General features: G+C 50.8%; 1 protein-coding gene across 6 annotated transcripts in view; it reads right to left on the bottom strand.

The window, feature by feature from the left end:
- The window catches only part of Pik3r6 (phosphoinositide-3-kinase regulatory subunit 6), a 60346-nt gene that overhangs the window by 23594 nt on the left and 23215 nt on the right, over positions 1–13537 (bottom strand). For 3 of the 6 annotated variants that reach the window (XM_058572030.1, XM_058572032.1, XM_046422214.2), the window contains 10 exons: positions 10050–10133; positions 9378–9469; positions 8944–9012; positions 7963–8095; positions 7719–7788; positions 6487–6664; positions 4618–4780; positions 2363–2449; positions 1005–1428; positions 605–683 (listed from right to left, as the gene is read on the bottom strand). In XM_058572030.1, coding sequence (XP_058428013.1) covers positions 605–683; positions 1005–1428; positions 2363–2449; positions 4618–4780; positions 6487–6664; positions 7719–7788; positions 7963–8095; positions 8944–9012; positions 9378–9469; positions 10050–10133 — 1379 coding nt within the window. Of the gene's footprint in view, positions 1–604; positions 684–1004; positions 1429–2362; positions 2450–4617; positions 4781–6486; positions 6665–7718; positions 7789–7962; positions 8096–8943; positions 9013–9377; positions 9470–10049; positions 10134–13537 lie in introns of those variants that run through there. The other 3 variants (XM_058572033.1, XM_058572034.1, XM_058572035.1) reach the window with 3 other exon arrangements.

The following is a 13537-nucleotide window of genomic DNA, read 5'->3' as shown; positions in this document are numbered from 1 at the left end:
CCTCCCTGGCTGGTCAGAGGACCCCAGACACCAGGGCCTGTGCTTTATGAATGTAGGTCAATCATTTAACCTTCTCCAGGCCTCAATATCCACACAATGCAAAGACAAATTAATCTTCTTCTTCATTAGCTCAGGCGAAGCAGGAAGAGCCTTTGCCAAGGATCACTTGCCAGGGACGTTGGCAAGTGATCTCAGGAATCCAGGTGTGTGGGTGTATGTGCGCCTGTGTGTGCACATGAGAGTGACAGAGAGAGGGACACTCACGTCTGAGGAGAAGCTTGCAACTAACTCCTTTGCAAAAACAAAATGAAACCCAGTGCAGACTGGCACTATGAGAGAATCTGTCTTTGGCTACATGTACCACCCCCCCCACCCCGCCAAGGCACCCCCAAACCTGTGACTTCTGATTCAGAAGACTCTTCTGAATCAGAAGTCTCTGCCAGCTCTGCCTTCTAAGGCTGGTGATTCTGGTTCCTGAGCCAGGAGATGCCAGGCTGCAGATGTGTCTCTGCCCACCCAGCTCCCCTCGCCCCCCACCCCCCGGGCTCCCAGCCCTCCTCCACTCCTTCTCTATGGTCCCTTCACCCCTCCTGAGTCCAGTCACCTCAGGCGCCAGCACGGGGATGTAATAGAGTTGCAGGCTGAGTCTGGGAGTGAGGCAGAACTTCTGGGTCTCCCGTTTCCTGGCAGTAGATAGCAAAGCACAGACAGTAAGAGCAGGGGCAGGGGACTGGCGTGAAACCGATATGACTCTGCCATTTATTATTATTGGAATTTTGGAAGCCTCTGTTTTTCTCATCTGTGAAATGGGTGCAGTCATGACTCCCAGGCAGTGCTCTGTGATGGCTGCACACAGGGTGTGCTATGTTGTGTTGGTCCCCTGTCCCACCCAAACCTCTCCTTTTGACCCTCAGTTGCTCCTCTCTGATCTTTCACCTGCACACACCAGGCCCACCTGTGCCCCTGACCCACCTCTGCTCCCAGCCGTCCTCCTGGGGGCCTACCTGAGTCTGTGGTAGGCCTGGGCCAGGCGCCCCAGCATCCTGTCGTCCCCCAGCACCAACACCCGTGCCGTGTGCAGCCGGGAGACCCCAGGCAGCAGCTCCCCATCCCCACTGGGCCTGCCTGTCCTCCGGTGCAGCCCCAGTGGCCCATCCCAGCTGCTAGGTATCAAGAAGTCCGGGGGCCACATGCGCTTCTTGATGCCCCCTTTGCGCTGCAGGCCGGCCCGCTCCGTCTCCGGGCTGCCGGGGGCAGGGAGCTCATCAACTCCCACAGGAAGGTCTCGTTCAATGCCACTGTCAGTGGACAGCATGGACACCCGGGCCAAGTCCCGGTCTGGCCCAAGGCCCTGCAGATCCAAAGCCTCCAGGTCAGCACTGAGGCGCAGCTGGGATCGTGGGCGGAGGAAGAGAACCAGCTCCTTCCCTGGGACGGGAGCACAGGGAGGAGTGTCAGAGTGGTCAGGGCATCTGGGGCTGGCAGGGCCCCTCCCCAGAAAAGCCATGAAGGTTCCATGTTTCTCAAACCCTGTTCAGCTGAAGAAGCCCACAAGATGCTCTACAAAGGAACAAAGGTTCAGAACCCTTCACACTTCTGTCCCTTTGGGTTGAATCCCATAAGTGAAGATATTAAAGGATCTGAGAAGTCCTGCATTAAAGAAATCAGCTTAACCCAGCACCTCCTGAATTAAGCTGAGTCTGGCACCCTCCCAACCTTCTATTCCCTGTAGCTTCCAGAAGGATACCATCAGCTCCAGGGAAGATTTTCGAGCTTTTCTAATCTATCTTTGTTTTATCACACATGGGGAAACTGAGGCCCAGAGTGAGGAGCACATTTGCACAGCATGACCCAAAAGCATGCAAAATCAAATGTCAGGATCTGAACCCCGTCCCCTAGCCCTGCACTTCCCACCAAAACATACATCCTTGACCTCCCTCTTTTGCTTGAAAAGAGACAAGACGGGGGACACCAGAGTGAAGGGGAAACATTGGACAAGCAGGTCATTCTGGAAGGTCCCCTCCAGCCCTGGGAATCATAATGCTTTGTGCTAGCCTCTCTCTTGGGGACATTGTCTATTGGCATCAACATGGCCTAGTGGCATGTTCTGAGACCAGTGGCTAAAACCCTGAGCTATCCCAACATGGAGAAAATGTGTCATTGTTCCAGGTGCATGCAACGAACGACTTGGGGAAGAACAGAGAACACTGAGCTAGGCTTACAGACACACAGCACACATACAGAGGAGCACACAGAAACAGACACACAAAGACGTGTGCACAGACACTCACAGACATAAGCACACACACCACTGTTTCCAGCCAGCTCCCAAGGGGGGCTGGTCAGAGACATGGGCACGTACAGAGCTGCTCCTGGTCTGTCCACAGGTGGAAGGTGATGTAGGGGCTGGGCAGAGGGATGTTCGGTGGCCGGTCTTGGAGAGGATCACCTAAAGAAAGAAGCAGGCTGTGGGGACCACAGAGAGGAGGGTCGTGGGTTTCTCCTCCACCCTCTCCACCTGCCCAGCTCCTGTGGAGAAGCCTAGAGGGGTGGTAGGGACCCTCTCTGGCCCGTGTCTGGGCTTATGGGGTCTGCTTTTCCATTTCTGCCTTCAGCAGGTCATCCAGGGCCCGATGCTGCAGTCACCTCCTCGCCTAAGAATACTCAGGGGCTCCCTGTGTCCTACAAACTGCCCAGCTCAGCTGCAGGGCCCTTCGCAAATCAGCACAGTCCTTTCCAGACTTTTCTATTGTTGATCCTGCCCTCGGCACCGTGTGACAGTCATGTTGGTTTTTCCCGTTGTTCTTCAAACACCCTGCCCACATCCAGTGAGGCAGGAAAGAACTCGATCTCTCAGAGCTGCTTCTGGCTGTATGCACCCCTCTGCTCCTGCCAGTCATGCCGAAGAGGCCCCATCAACTAAGGGCCAACCCCCCCTCCTGCCCCTCCTTCCATAACTTCTGATCACTGCGGTGGTCCATGGTGGTCATTCTCTCTGAGCAGAACTCATTGCGTACACATTGGGCACACCTAACCTGCAGCCTTAGGATTCGGCTGCTTCTGTTGAACTCCTACCCAGCTGTGGCCCCCTCCCTCATGAGGCTGTGAACTTCCTCAGGGGAGGGCAACCAAGCTTCATCCAGCACCTCCTACCTGCTAGGGGCTCTTCTACTCACCTGGCAGACATTGTAATCATCTCTCTGGATCGTGCCAACGACCCTGGGGGACAGGTAACATAATCCTCAATTAACAGGGAGGAGCCAGGGCACAAAGAAGTGAAGTAACTGGCCCAAGGTCACAATGGTAAATGGCAGAGCAAAGATTTGAGCCCAAGCAGCCTGGCTCTCATCTATGACACTGTGCTGCTTATTGTCACTGTCCCAGGCTGCCCCCTACAGCTGCAGGGTCTGGACCAGGGTGCTGGCTGATCAGTCAGATGCACAGGACAAGCCTAGGTAGGAGACAGGTGTCACCAGATGTGGCTTGGATGGTGGGTGTGGCCCAGATGATCTCTCCTGATCAACGCAGAGTGATGTGGAGTGTTAGCAAGTGGAACCTAACTAGAGAGTCCTACCGTTGGCCACAGGATTTGTTCCAGCTGCAGGAGGAGGGAGGCTCCCTGAGCAGCCCATTTCCATGTTGTGATCAGAGGCAGTTCAGAATTTTAAAGCAAAACAAAAGAAAGGAAAACCGGGAAGATGGAGTCCAGGCAGGGGCTTTCCTGCCGCCTCGCCCTGACTTTCTGCAGCCTCCATCCAACTGGGGGTTGGTCAAATTCAAGCCCCAGGGTTGGCACACTGACTTCTGGCAGTGGTTTCCAGCCCTTCATGCTGTGCCTTGTAACCATGCATGCCCAGAGAGTGACCATGTGTTCTGGGACATGAAGGCTGGCGCCTCCCATGTATACTTTGGATGGCCCCGCAACAACAGGACACACATCAGAATCATCCTGCAACTTCCTGAAAACACATATTCTGGGTTCTCTGGGCTATTCTGGGTTTCCCCATCGACTCGGGGCTTGCCCCCATCAGTGTATGCCATTGATTTATGAGCATGCACATAGAGAGGAAGCATGAAGGTTAACAGTCTATGACACGGGATCTAAATGATGTGACTTTAGATCCTCTGCAGAATGTCTTCCCACCATCACATCTGTCTGTTATTCCTATGCAGTGGTGAAGAACTGGGCTGCCTGGATTTGAATCTTGGCTCTGCCACTTTCAAGCTAAGTGATTTTCTAACTCACGGTTCTCCTCTGTAACTATGATCTAACTCACTATTCTCCTTGTAAAAATGGTGAATAATAGTTTCTAATTCATAAGTTTACTGTGATTGGTTGACTTAATATATGCAATATATTTAAATATATGTAAAATGCTTGGAACTCCTACTGGGGTGTATAGTAGTAGGTCCTCTGTAGATTTTGCGAGTTATCGTGACCGAATGAGCCACCTTCTTAGCCCAGGTCCTGCCATGTCCCTGGGCATTCCTGTCAATCCACAGGCTACTATGACAGGCGCTGTCTGGCTCTGCCAAATCCTGGCTGACTCCAGGCGGGTACAGCCCTGCTCTCGGTCGCCCCCTGCCGTCAAGTGTCCCAGCAGGTCCCCAGCTTACCGCTGCAGCGTCCCCTTGTGGCCGCCGGCCCCAGCAGCGAGCAGTAAATCTCCTCCAGCCTCTCCAGGTGTCCCGCCCGGCTTGGGCTGGCCTCGCTCGCCATCTGCTCCACTGCAGCCACCACTGCGTGGAAATAGTGCTCCAGGACACGGCGGGAGCTGGCCTGCGTGGAGGGACGTCAGAGCCTGAGCCCTGGCCCCGCATCCACCCAATCAGCTTTCATGCCAGCCCCACACGGCACCTTGTCTCTGCTCCTGAGGGCTGGGTGGGAGCTGCCAGTCAAAGGCACCTGGACCTGACATCTAGGGTCCACTCCTGCCCTGCAGCATTTTGCCCGGTGCTGCCTGCAACCAAGACTCATCTCTACCCCTCACACCCTGTTATGGGGACATAGTCTGTGGCCTGCAATGGTTTAAGGAGGGACACAACATTACCTAAAGGAAGGATCCGCCAAAGGATCCAAGGTATAGGGTTCAGGCTGTGGAGAATTTCATATGGAAAACAACAGTAGGAAGAGTAACCCATCAAATGCATTGGAGGGGGGTACCAGGGTTGAACCCAGGGGCACTTAACCACTGAGCCACATCCTCGGCTCTCTCTCTCTCTCTTTTTTTTTTTTTTGTATTTTATTTAGAGACAGGGTCTTACTAGTTGCTTAGGGCCTTGCTAATATGCTGAGGCTGGCTTTGAACTCAAGATCCACCTACCTCAGCCTCTAGAGCTGCTGGAATTACAGGAGTGCGCCACTGTGCCTGGCCCATCAAATGCATTTTAATGGGCAAAACAGGGCCTGAGTCATGGAGTTGGAAAAAAATAACTGAAGCCTCCCCTGCAAGCCCCAACACATACCCACTTCCTGAGGCAGGCTGAGTAGGGGACAGCTGAACCCTTAAGGGCATCCTTCTTTTGGGTGCCTGGCCCCTCCTGCAGCAACAGCATCACTGTCCCAAATCTTAGCATTTCCCAACCTTAACTGTCAAGGAATCCAACCTTCCCCAGTCTTCTCCACCACCCCACAAAAGGTGAGCCCAACAGGCAGCAGTCCTCCACCACCCAAGATCCAACACCTGGTGCTAACCCTTGGCTAGAAAATCTCCAACCTACTTTATCTCTTGGGCCACATATAGGGGCCAAGTTTGAGTCAGAGAAAAGCTAGGAAATAAATAAGTGTTGGGAACAGACCAAATGCGCCACAACCAAAATGGGGGGTTGGTTAAATATAACAACACAGGACAAGAGAGAATATTGTGCAACTGTTAGAAGTTCATATTTTAGAAAGAAAATATTTCTACGCGGCATATTTCCAATGGCATAGGAAGATAAATACACATGTACCTGGAGACATATGCATTATATAAAACTGTTACAGAGTTTAATATCTTAATTTTTTTTATAAAGGAGTGGGGGTGGGGGCTGGGAGGCAATTTAAATAGAAGCTTGATATAGGTTCAAATCCTAGCTCAGTCCCTTTGTATTTGTATGACCACAATGTTATCAACTTCTCTGTTGCCTTAATGTCCCCATCTGTAAGTGTAGATGATAATTGCATCCATTAGGAGAATTTCAAAATGTGAGAAAACCGAAAGGGCTTAACAGAGTGCCTGGAACACCATAGACAATCAATAAACAGTGGCCATAATAATTACTGTTATTATTATTCAGGAAATATACTAAAATATTTAGTTCATGGCTCTTATTTCTGGGTGGAGGTGTTTTTATTTTCTTCTTTAGCTTATCTGCACTTTTCAGATTGTCCTTAGTAAGCATGTATTCATTGCTGATTTGCGGGAGGAAAGGTGATATGAAACAGAAGCAGGAAGAGATCAGTGAGCGATTGGTGTGGATACGCAGGGCCTGGGCGTCAGTTACCTGCAGCTTCCTGTGCAGAGCACCAGCGTGGCAAGCCTCCCCCAGAGCCGCCTGCAGGGCGTGGGAAACCACGTGGCGCATGCAGGCCTCTGGGGTCACCTGGGCTGCCTCGATCTCCAGCAGCAGGGCACTGCACACAGAGGCGGACACCAGCTCAGGATCCACGAAGAGGAACACTCTGAGGGTGGGGGTGGGGGAAGGGGCAGGACTGGTGAAGAGGACAGCTGGGAGAGGGGCCACTGGGGATGGGCACCCTCAAAGCTTGGAGCCACCTCTCCCCCCACACACATACAACACAAGAATTCCTCTGAAAAGAGGAGCCTCAAATTTAAAAATCTATAGTGAGATGACAATAAGGGGTAGTGAGGACAACAGAACCTTTTAGGGGACAGCTCTAGTTCCCTCCGCTGCAGCCCACTGTCTTCACACAGGAAGCAGGACTAGCCCTGTGTCAAGGGAAGTTCCAAATCCTGCTCCCTCCCTCAGCATCCTGACCCAGGGACCTTGTCATCCTCTGGGAGGTACCCTAAGTCCTTCCTGCTAGAACAATGAACCAACCCATCTTCTCTCATCACCCCGAACACACCAGAAAACCATTCTTGAACACCCTCCTTCTGACTCAACTGTCACCCTACCTCTCCAGCACTAATTGCTCTGGGTCCCCCTCTACCTCCCTGCACTCTTTCTAAACCTCAACTCAAGCTGCACCTTTTCAATGTCAAGTCAGTGGAAGAGAGAGGCACATACCCCCATCGTCATCACCCCTCTCGCCAACACCAACAGTAGACAGTCCTATGTAAAAGGCTGGGCACACAGATTTCCTTGCATGATTGTGGCCTCAACCCGTACACTATGGATATTCTGGAGCTGCCTCTGGCTGCCTGGCTGGTTTGATGCTCCATGATGGCCAAGGGCAGGATGGAGGTTCAACAGTAGAACTGCAGAGTAGCCTCAGGACCAGGACCAGGTGCACCCTCTGCCCATGAGCAGGATTGCTTTGAATCCAGCCAAGAACAGAGGCCTTTCCTTCCAATGGACTCCAGAAAAAGATATGTCCTGACAACTCTTGAACTCCAAGCTCAGGCCACTGCAGGACAGAAGTCATGGCCACCAAGCTCTGCCAGGACTCTTCAATCTAGCCTCCTCTTTGGTCCTCCTGCTCATGATCAATCACACGAGAGCCTCAACACCTCAAAGGGGCTGCAGGCAGCAATCATAATGGAGTCACTCACCTCTCTTGGTAGGGATACAGTTCATTCGTCAAGTTCTGTTCAGCAATGACCATCCTTTGGTACAGTGTCCCTATAGACCAGACTAGGTCAGCCAATGAGGCTTTGAGTCTCTGACTCCCAATCCCCTCCCTCCCATGCAAGGTGCTGAGACTCTTGAGCTCCCTGGAATCGTGGAGAAAGGGGATAGACCTTGGGTGGTGCTTGCAAAGCAGCATGGGAGATGAGGCTGCCCAGTGGCTCTCACCTGGGACGGCTGTCTCTGTTTTCAGTCTTATGGCGCAGTCCAAGGCAACTGTGCAGTAGGGGGTGGGCAGGGTCAGTAACCTGGTGCAGAAGGCATAGGTTCTTTGGTAGAGTTCTTCTGTGATGCCTGTGGCCTGAACGAGAGGGAGGAGTTGGGGTGCCCCAAACTCTAGGTCATGAAGGGTCCTGGGTAGGGTGGGGGTGGGTGGGAGAGGAGGAAGGTGCTAGCCAGACTCAGCTCACAGCTCTCTTCCAAATCCACAACTTCCAGACTCTTCTCCCAGCATCTGAGACCTCCCTTGGATGCCCCACTCCAGCTAACCAAGAAAGAAATTCATCTCCTTGCACTCCGTGAGCTCCCCTCCCAACCCTTCTGCTCACCCAGGCCGCACACCTCTGCAGTTCTGCAGTCTCAGAATCTTGGAGTTACTCCTTGATTCTCCTTTGTTCCTCCTTGCATGCCACAGGTGTCTCCCACAATGCCCAGAGGTTCCCCTTCCGCCCCTTCCTCCTCTTCCTCTCTGTGCCCTGGGCCTGGGCCTTTGCTGGGGAGCCAAGCTCCATCCTTATCCCAGTATATGCATGTGGATCAAAGAGACTGGTTTGCTCCAGATTTGCTCTTCTTGCCCCTCCTCTTCTTCACCACTCCCTCCCACCCCCCCAAGACTACACACAGCTCCTGGGTACTTTTCCTAAGACATTAAAAATCTGTTTCCGGTATGTCTTTCCTTCTTGTAGGGATCAGTGATGTAGTAACTATGAGCAAACCCAAGCTGCCATTGGAAGCTCTCCATGAATTCTCCACACTGCCTCGGCTTCCCCGAGTAGGAGAGAAAGGGAGCTTACAAGCCAGTGTGCAGGAAGCAATCTGAGAGCTTGACTAAGCTTCCCCTGGCAGGGACTAGGTGAGAGGGGAGAGGACAGTGTTCCGCCCGACCACCTGTGGGGCACCACTACCACCTGGACCCAGCCCCCAGCTCACCTTAGTGAGCACATACATTAGAGTGTGTAGCAGGGGGATGATGATGTGCCGGAGGTCCTCGCTTTCTGCCTGGAAAACAGGAGATCCTGTGATGTGGGGGGGTGGGGGCAGGCATCTCATCGTAACAGGAGGCAGTTTGGGCAGGGGAGGGGGTGGAAGGCAGATCTCATTATGCCAAGAGGGTTAAAAAGGATAGAGGAGGAGTGGGGTGGGGAGGGAGCAGAGGTAAGGCAGCCCCTCTATGCGTGGGGCGTGGGTACAGGGAACTCTGTGGGGGGAGGTAACATAAAGAAAATATTGCTTATCTAAAAGTCTAAGAGGGACATATGCATGGTAACACCAAGCATATGACCCCACAAATGATCCAAGTCTGGGGACACAGAGCTAATGAGCCCCTCTCAATCCCATTTACCTCCAGGAAGCCCAGAACCCACCTTTTCCAGCTCTCTGAGCAGAATGCGGACCAGCACTGGGCTCTTACCAGGATCTCGCTCAACCTTCTTATGCAGGGACCACCTCCACATGCCTGGACCAGGAGACAGGGGAACCCAGCAAGACCAGGCAAGGCAGACAGCTCTTAGAAAAGATTCCTCTGAGCAGGACCCTGAGCCTGGGGCCCAACACTGACCCTGCAGCCAGCCTTGGGCTCCAGGTGCACATCATAGGTGGATTCCTCCATATGGGGGGACTCTGTTCTGCAACACTTAGAGGACAGCAAATTCCCGGGGCAAAAATGAGGGGAGGATGATAAATGTGGAGAAAGTATATGCATGTGGATCATAGAGACTGGTTTACAAATGCGTGTCTCAGCCACCTTCTGGAAGTTCTATTGGCCTAGAGGGGAGTTTTGTTTGGAAATAGAGCTAGGCACGGTGGCTAAGAAAGAGAAGGGCAGATCCTCAATGTACTCTCCCACAGCTGGTGGGAAGGTTACACTAGGGAGCAGAGAAGCCATTTCTGGTGGACCTCCAGCGGGGAGGGCTCTAGGCTGGAAGCCCCTGCCTGCTGGCTCCATGTCAGGATCCTTCCTGAATACATGGGCAGAGATGGAGGGGTGGGGTGGGGGAGGCAAAGCGAATGGCTGCTGCCTGCTTAGTGGCTCTTACCCTGGTTGCTCTGCAGGGCGGGGGCCTGGGCACTGAGCTCCCGGAGCACAGCTTGAACACTTCTCTGCAGGTCCAACTCTGCATCTGGAGGTAGGCCAGGAACTTGGAGTTAGACCCACCTGGCCTCACTCCTGCACCCACCTCTCTTTGCCCTGAAAATATCTTTAGCCTTTCCATGAACCTCAAGAGGTTCCCACAAGTAATCAACCAGCACACGGGTCAAGGCTGGAAGATGGCATTTCCATCCGTAATTCTATGTCCTTGGTCCTCTGGAAAGCCAGCATTTCCCAGTAAAATCAGCATTTCCCAAAATGCAGTTCTACAGTTCAAGTTACTCATAATCAACAGCAGTCCCAAAATACTAAATTGGAAATCTCCAGAAATAAATAACTGATAAGTTGTAAATTGCTTGCCGTTCTGAGTATCATAATGAAATTTCATATCATGCTGCTCTCCATCTCACTGTTCAGCGTATCCATGCTGTGTACACTACCCATCTGATAGTCACTGAGTAGTTGTCTTGGTTGCCAGATTGACCATCCTAGTATAGTAGTGTTTGGGCTCAAGTAACTTTTATTTTACTTAATAATGGCCCCCAAAGCATTAGAGAAGGACTCAAAGATGCACAAGGGCATAAAACATGGAAGAACAGATAAATTCTTACTGCAAGGAATATGGGGGAAAAAAACCCAGAATTACAGCTAAGGATTTGGTAATCTCTGGGGCTTCAGGCATTCACTAAGGTTCTTAGAATGTATTTCCGGTGGATAAAGAGGGACTATTTTTTACTCCTGATGATATGCAATATGATTTTTGGTGGTGTATAACAATCTTAAAATTTGAATAACTATGCATTTATTTTAATGTATATTTGAAAAATATGTATAACTAGTCCCTCAATCTATACATGAAACTAAAATTTAAAGTCAATTTAAAGAAACATATGAGCTAAACACCATGTAACAAGGGGTAACAAAGACCGTCCTTGATCAAACCTTCCTTAGCTCCTCTGAACTCTCTTCTCAACCAGGCCTTGACCTTCCTTATTGCCTGCTCTGTTTTGGGCCTGTCCAGCCCAGTTTTGGTAAGAATCCTTCTAAGTCAGTTTAAAGAGCTTTCCCCACCCTTGATCTCTTCATTCCCCAATTTCCATGTATAAGACCTGCCTCTAGTAAGAATCCTGTCCAGTCAGTTTAGCAAGAATCCCTCTCTGTGGATGTCTCCTCTTGGGGTGTTTCTATCCAAGGATCCTGCTCCCCAACTGTTTTCCTTATTCTGAGTTGAGCCTGCTCTCTCTTTCCTATTGCAATCATTTTTCAACAAAGTCTGCCTTATTGCTTGACAAGAGTCAGAATACTTTTTTTTTCTTTAATAGTGGTATGTTGATGTGGCAAAAACACAAAGTTGGTACAAGAAGAAGCAATGGACATTTGCAAAGTGTGGCAGCCAGGAAAATGCACCTTGCTGATAGTCCGCTATTGGGAGTTTAATTGACCCTGGCCCCGCAGCTGCTGTGCTGTGAAATCCATTGCTCCTTGTGGACCACACTCCTGGACAACATGGCCGGCAATAGGGATTCCAAAGGCATCCCCAAGAGATACCTGCTGGGACAGCTACCTTTGCCTCAAAGCTCTCCACCATCCTGCTGATCCTTTCTCAGATTAATTTATGCAAAATCCCATCCCAGACAGTCTTAGACATTTCCACCTGGCCTTGCTTCTCTTTCTCTTTCCTTTGGGGTCAGATTTGCATTGCTGTGGGGCAGCTCACCCTCCCAGCAACCTCCTCATCTTCTGTCTGGCAGGTGTTTCCTCGAATACATCCTTGCACATCTAAGCTTGTCTTGGTGTCCGCTTCTTGGAGGATCCAGCATAGACAGGAAGTGTAGGAAACACTCCCCACACAACAAATTCCTCTTTGTAGTGAGCTCCCACCAAGAGTTTGTCCTTACAGGCAAATGTAGAGTCTGGAGGTCGCAGACAACGGAGGACCACATGCCTCAGGGCTTCCCTTTTTGACTTGGCTGCCGGGAAACTTAAAGCCGAATTAGGGTTTAGCCTCAAAGAATCAGTTCATCTCAAGAGACAGGGACCTCTCTTTTTGGCTCCTCTTGGGTGTTTCAGCTTTGAGCTCTATATTTATTTATTTATTTATTTATTTATTTATTTATTTATTCACACCAGGAATTAAACCCAGGGTCACTTAACCACTGAGCCACATCCCCAGCACCCCTACCCCCAACTTTTTAAAATTTTTTAAATTTTGAGACAGGGTCTGGCTAAGTCCTTAGGGCCTCATTAAGTTGCTGAGGTTCGTCTCAAACTTGCGATCCTCCTGCCTCAGCCTCCTGAGTCACTAGGATGACAGGCATGCAGCACCATGCCCAGTGTTTATGCTTTTAAATATAAACCTTAATCATGCCAGATTCCTCTGGAAGGAAGTAGGAGAGAGATTATAAATTTAATTTAGGTTGTGGCTCAAGAGTTAAACTGTTCAGGCCAAGGCTCCCTGTTTCCTGGTGCTCACCAAGTGGCCCCTCAATGGCTCTGGGGTGGGCCTAGACAAAGTCCATGGGGGCCACCTGACATCTTGGAAGCCCCCACTTTCCTCTTGGCTCTTACTTGTCCTCCTGTGGGACACTTCCCCCTGTCAAGGCTCCATTCTGGTTCTCCTCCAGGGTAAGAGTGACAGGAGTGCTGGAGCCCCATCTTCCCCCTGGACATCCTACAGATAGGGCAGCTTCCCTCCCAAACAGGCAAGGAAGTCATTTGGCCTGGCATGGAGACTGGTCCCAGTCTGTCCTTCCATTTACTCACCTTTCATGAAGATTTAATGGGTTAATTTAGGGGCAGCTATTCAGACATTAACTGATGTTTTTTGTATCTCCTTTTTTCTCTTTCCCTCTCATCCCTCCTTCCCTCCCTCTCCCTCACCCCATCTCTTTCTCTTTCTATGGACAAAAAGACCTAACATCACAACCACCATGACTTCCTCCTTTCCTCCTCATTAGAAGGGAAGCCAGGCCTTTGTCCTCTGAGCCCTAAAGGTTCCTCTGCTTTGCAAGGGGAGTTATGTTTTTATGTTTCAGAGAAAAATAGAGAAGTTGCCAGTAGCCCCAGGAGACAATCTCAAATAAACTTTGTTTTCGAAAGTCTGGGTAGTTGGAACAAACTCTCAGGCTTTGGTCCACATCTGGCTTACAGACGAGTTTTTTGTTTGGGCTTGTGTAGTATCTTTTAAAAAATGAATTAAGCACCAACATTTTTGAATCAAGAGATTTTGTGCAAAATCTTAGGTGCCTGGCATCTTTTGAAAATCTGTTGATACTGGGCATGCATTCCTCTGACATGGGGCAATCAACAGGGGCTGGGGAGCGGCTGTCCACTTGAGATGGGCACAGCTTCTCTAATTCACAGTTCCCATTCTCCTGGTTTCACTCATTCACAAGTTCCCCAGCACGCCAATTGAGCCAATCAAGCTAGATTGTC

Source organism: Marmota monax, unplaced genomic scaffold (assembly GCF_021218885.2).
Source record: "Marmota monax isolate L192 unplaced genomic scaffold, Marmota_monax_Labrador192_F-V1.1 WCK01_AAM20220418_F8-fsc00243, whole genome shotgun sequence".
Classification (NCBI taxonomy): domain Eukaryota; kingdom Metazoa; phylum Chordata; class Mammalia; order Rodentia; family Sciuridae; genus Marmota; species Marmota monax.
The sequence above is the reverse complement of the archived record's forward strand: the minus strand, read 5'-3'. Positions and strand labels throughout refer to the sequence as shown.